This window comes from Sprattus sprattus (genome assembly GCF_963457725.1).
Source record: "Sprattus sprattus genome assembly, chromosome: 14".
Taxonomy (NCBI): domain Eukaryota; kingdom Metazoa; phylum Chordata; class Actinopteri; order Clupeiformes; family Clupeidae; genus Sprattus; species Sprattus sprattus.
This window is the reverse complement of record NC_137912.1, coordinates 5,121,122-5,123,621: the sequence shown is the minus strand read 5'-3', so window position 1 is coordinate 5,123,621 and position 2,500 is coordinate 5,121,122. Positions and strand designations below refer to the sequence as shown.

The 2,500-nt window shown below is 46.3% G+C and overlaps 1 protein-coding gene across 1 annotated transcript in view; it reads right to left on the bottom strand.

The window, feature by feature from the left end:
- Positions 1–1,879, bottom strand: part of LOC308375282 (nck-associated protein 5-like) — a gene marked incomplete at its 5' end in the record, with an annotated part of 164,912 nt that extends 163,033 nt beyond the window's left edge. Inside the window, 1 exon segment of the mRNA XM_080851357.1 lies at positions 1,826–1,879. Coding sequence (XP_080707483.1) covers positions 1,826–1,879 — 54 coding nt within the window.
- Positions 1,880–2,500: the final 621 nt, after the last annotated feature.

The following is a 2,500-nucleotide window of genomic DNA, read 5'->3' as shown; positions in this document are numbered from 1 at the left end:
AATATCTTCCTAATTCCATTACAACATTGTGTCCATTGCAAAGAGCTTCTATCATGCTATCCCCCCCCCTCCATATTGCCCCATGCTACAGAGAGGTAGTGTGCAAAGGTAATTATGTTCTCTTGCAGGGGGTATTCACGCTGGTCTTACGGCTCATTGTTGCCCTGCGTTTAGGGTCGGGTAATCTGTAATCCCTGGGTTTAGCTGCCGGGTTAAACTGTGAAGGGACAATGGAACGAACTAAGAACAGTTTAAGGCAGGAAAAAACCCTAAGCTGTTCGGGCCTCTCCAACGCACTATGGCAGCTTTCTACTACTCACTCTCTCACACAGGCTCACACACACACACACACACACACACACACGCATACACACAAGAGAGAGACTCAGGAAAAAAGCTAACCTTGCTGAACCAAGTGCCAGTTGTGACTCAAGGGGCATTTGTGTTAAAGACGTGTGAGTGTGTGTGTGTGTGTGTGTGTGTGTGTGTGTGTGTGTGTGTGTGTGTGTGTGTGTGTTCCAGTACCCTGTCTTTCTGTTACACTTGTCCATGCACACACACGCACACGCACACACACACACACACACAGCTCTTTAACTTTATGAAATTTTAAAGTGAGCCAGGGCTCCTACTGTTCAAGTCCTTGAAAGTCTGGCAGGCAGCCTTACACACACACACACACAAACACGCACCCGGCACGGCACACTTGAAAACAAGCACACACACACACACACAAAACACACACATGCATGAGTTGGCTCCAAATCCATGATCCTGATAAAAGTCATAAAAACAGGATTCATAATTTAGTTTCCATTCCAGCTTTCAAATCCCCCTGCTTCCCTTCCCTGTGTGTGTGTGTGTGTGTGTGTGTGTGTGTGTGTGTGTGTGTGTGTGTGTGTGTGTGTGTGTGTGTGTGTGTGTGTGTGCGTGCGTGCGTGCGTGCGTGCGTGCGTGCGTGCGTGCGTGCGTGCGTGCGTGCGTGCGTGGGTGCGTGCGTGCGTGTAATCCTACCCCAGCTTGTCCAGAATAACTGAGAATCACATCCAGTGAAAGTGTCAACCCACACACACACACACACTCACACACACTGTCCCTCACATGTTACCATATGTTGTAAGGTTTTGTGTAATGCTCAGTGCTTTGTCCTAGAACCTCATATTTAAACAAACATGGCTGCCGAAATGTCCGTAATTCTCCACAGCGTCCTGTCTCTCATCCTCCATATGGAAACAGTCAGTGCCCTCTGTAGCATCACTCTGAGATACATACATAGCATATACCTGCACAGACACACACACACACACATACACACACACACACACACACACACACACACATATATGGAACCTATAAGTGCATCTTACAAGACATTTTCTGATAAATAAGGGACCTTGGTTTTCAGTGTGTGTATGTGTGTGTCAGTTGGCTGCGTGTTGAACTGCATTTTACATCGTGCTTGGCTTACATTTGGGTCACTTTACTCTTGGCCATTGGTCAAAACCCTGTGGATGGAAGTGATGACTAATTTATGACTTGGGGAAATGTAAATTATTCATTTGGCTTCATCAGAAATACAGCCATTAAGGCACATACGTACGGTGGCTTTGCATATCCTTGACTAGCCAGAAGCAGTCATGTTCTCTGAAACCATAGCAACGCTGCATAAACGCTTGAGTCAGTGTTAAGCTAATAGCTACCAGCTCAGTAGTTAGAGCATAGTGATGATAATCTGATGATAGTGTGTTGACTTGCAGGGTGTGTGTGTTGTAGCTAAATGCAACCCTTCACTTTTGCCGTGGATGTAAGAGGAGCATCTGCTTACATGGGTAAACATGCTGTTCCGTACATCGCAGTGGACATCAAAATTCTCTGGCATCATATCATATCTACTACTATAAAGAGAGAATGAGAATTATACGGAGAGGGAGATAGAGAGAAAGAGATAGAGAGAGGGAGATAGAGAGAGGGAGATAGAGAGAGAGACACGGAGAGGGAGATAGAAAGAGAGAGAGAGATAGAGAGAGGGAGATACAGAGAGGGAGATAGAGAGAGAGATAGAGAGAGGGTTATATAGAGAGAGACACGGAGAGGGAGATAGAGAGAGGGAGATAGAAAGAGAGACACGTAGAAGGAGATAGAGAGTGAGACATAGCGAGAGGGAGATAAAGAGAGGCACAGAGAGGGAGATAGAGAGATAGAGAGAGGGAGATAGAGAGAAGGAGATAGAGAGAGAGCCATGGAGAGGGAGATAGAGAGAAAGAGGGAGATAAGAGAGGGAGAGAGAGAGAGAGAGACACAGAAAGGGAGATAGAGAGAGAGAAACAGAGATAGATAGAGAGACACAGAGGGAGATAGAGAGAGAGACACAGAGAGGGTGATAGAGAGACACAGATAGAGCGAGAGACACAGAGAGGGAGATAGAGAGAGAGACACAGAGAGGGTGATAGACACAGATAGAGAGAGACACACAGAGAGGGAGATAGAGAGAGAGAAACAG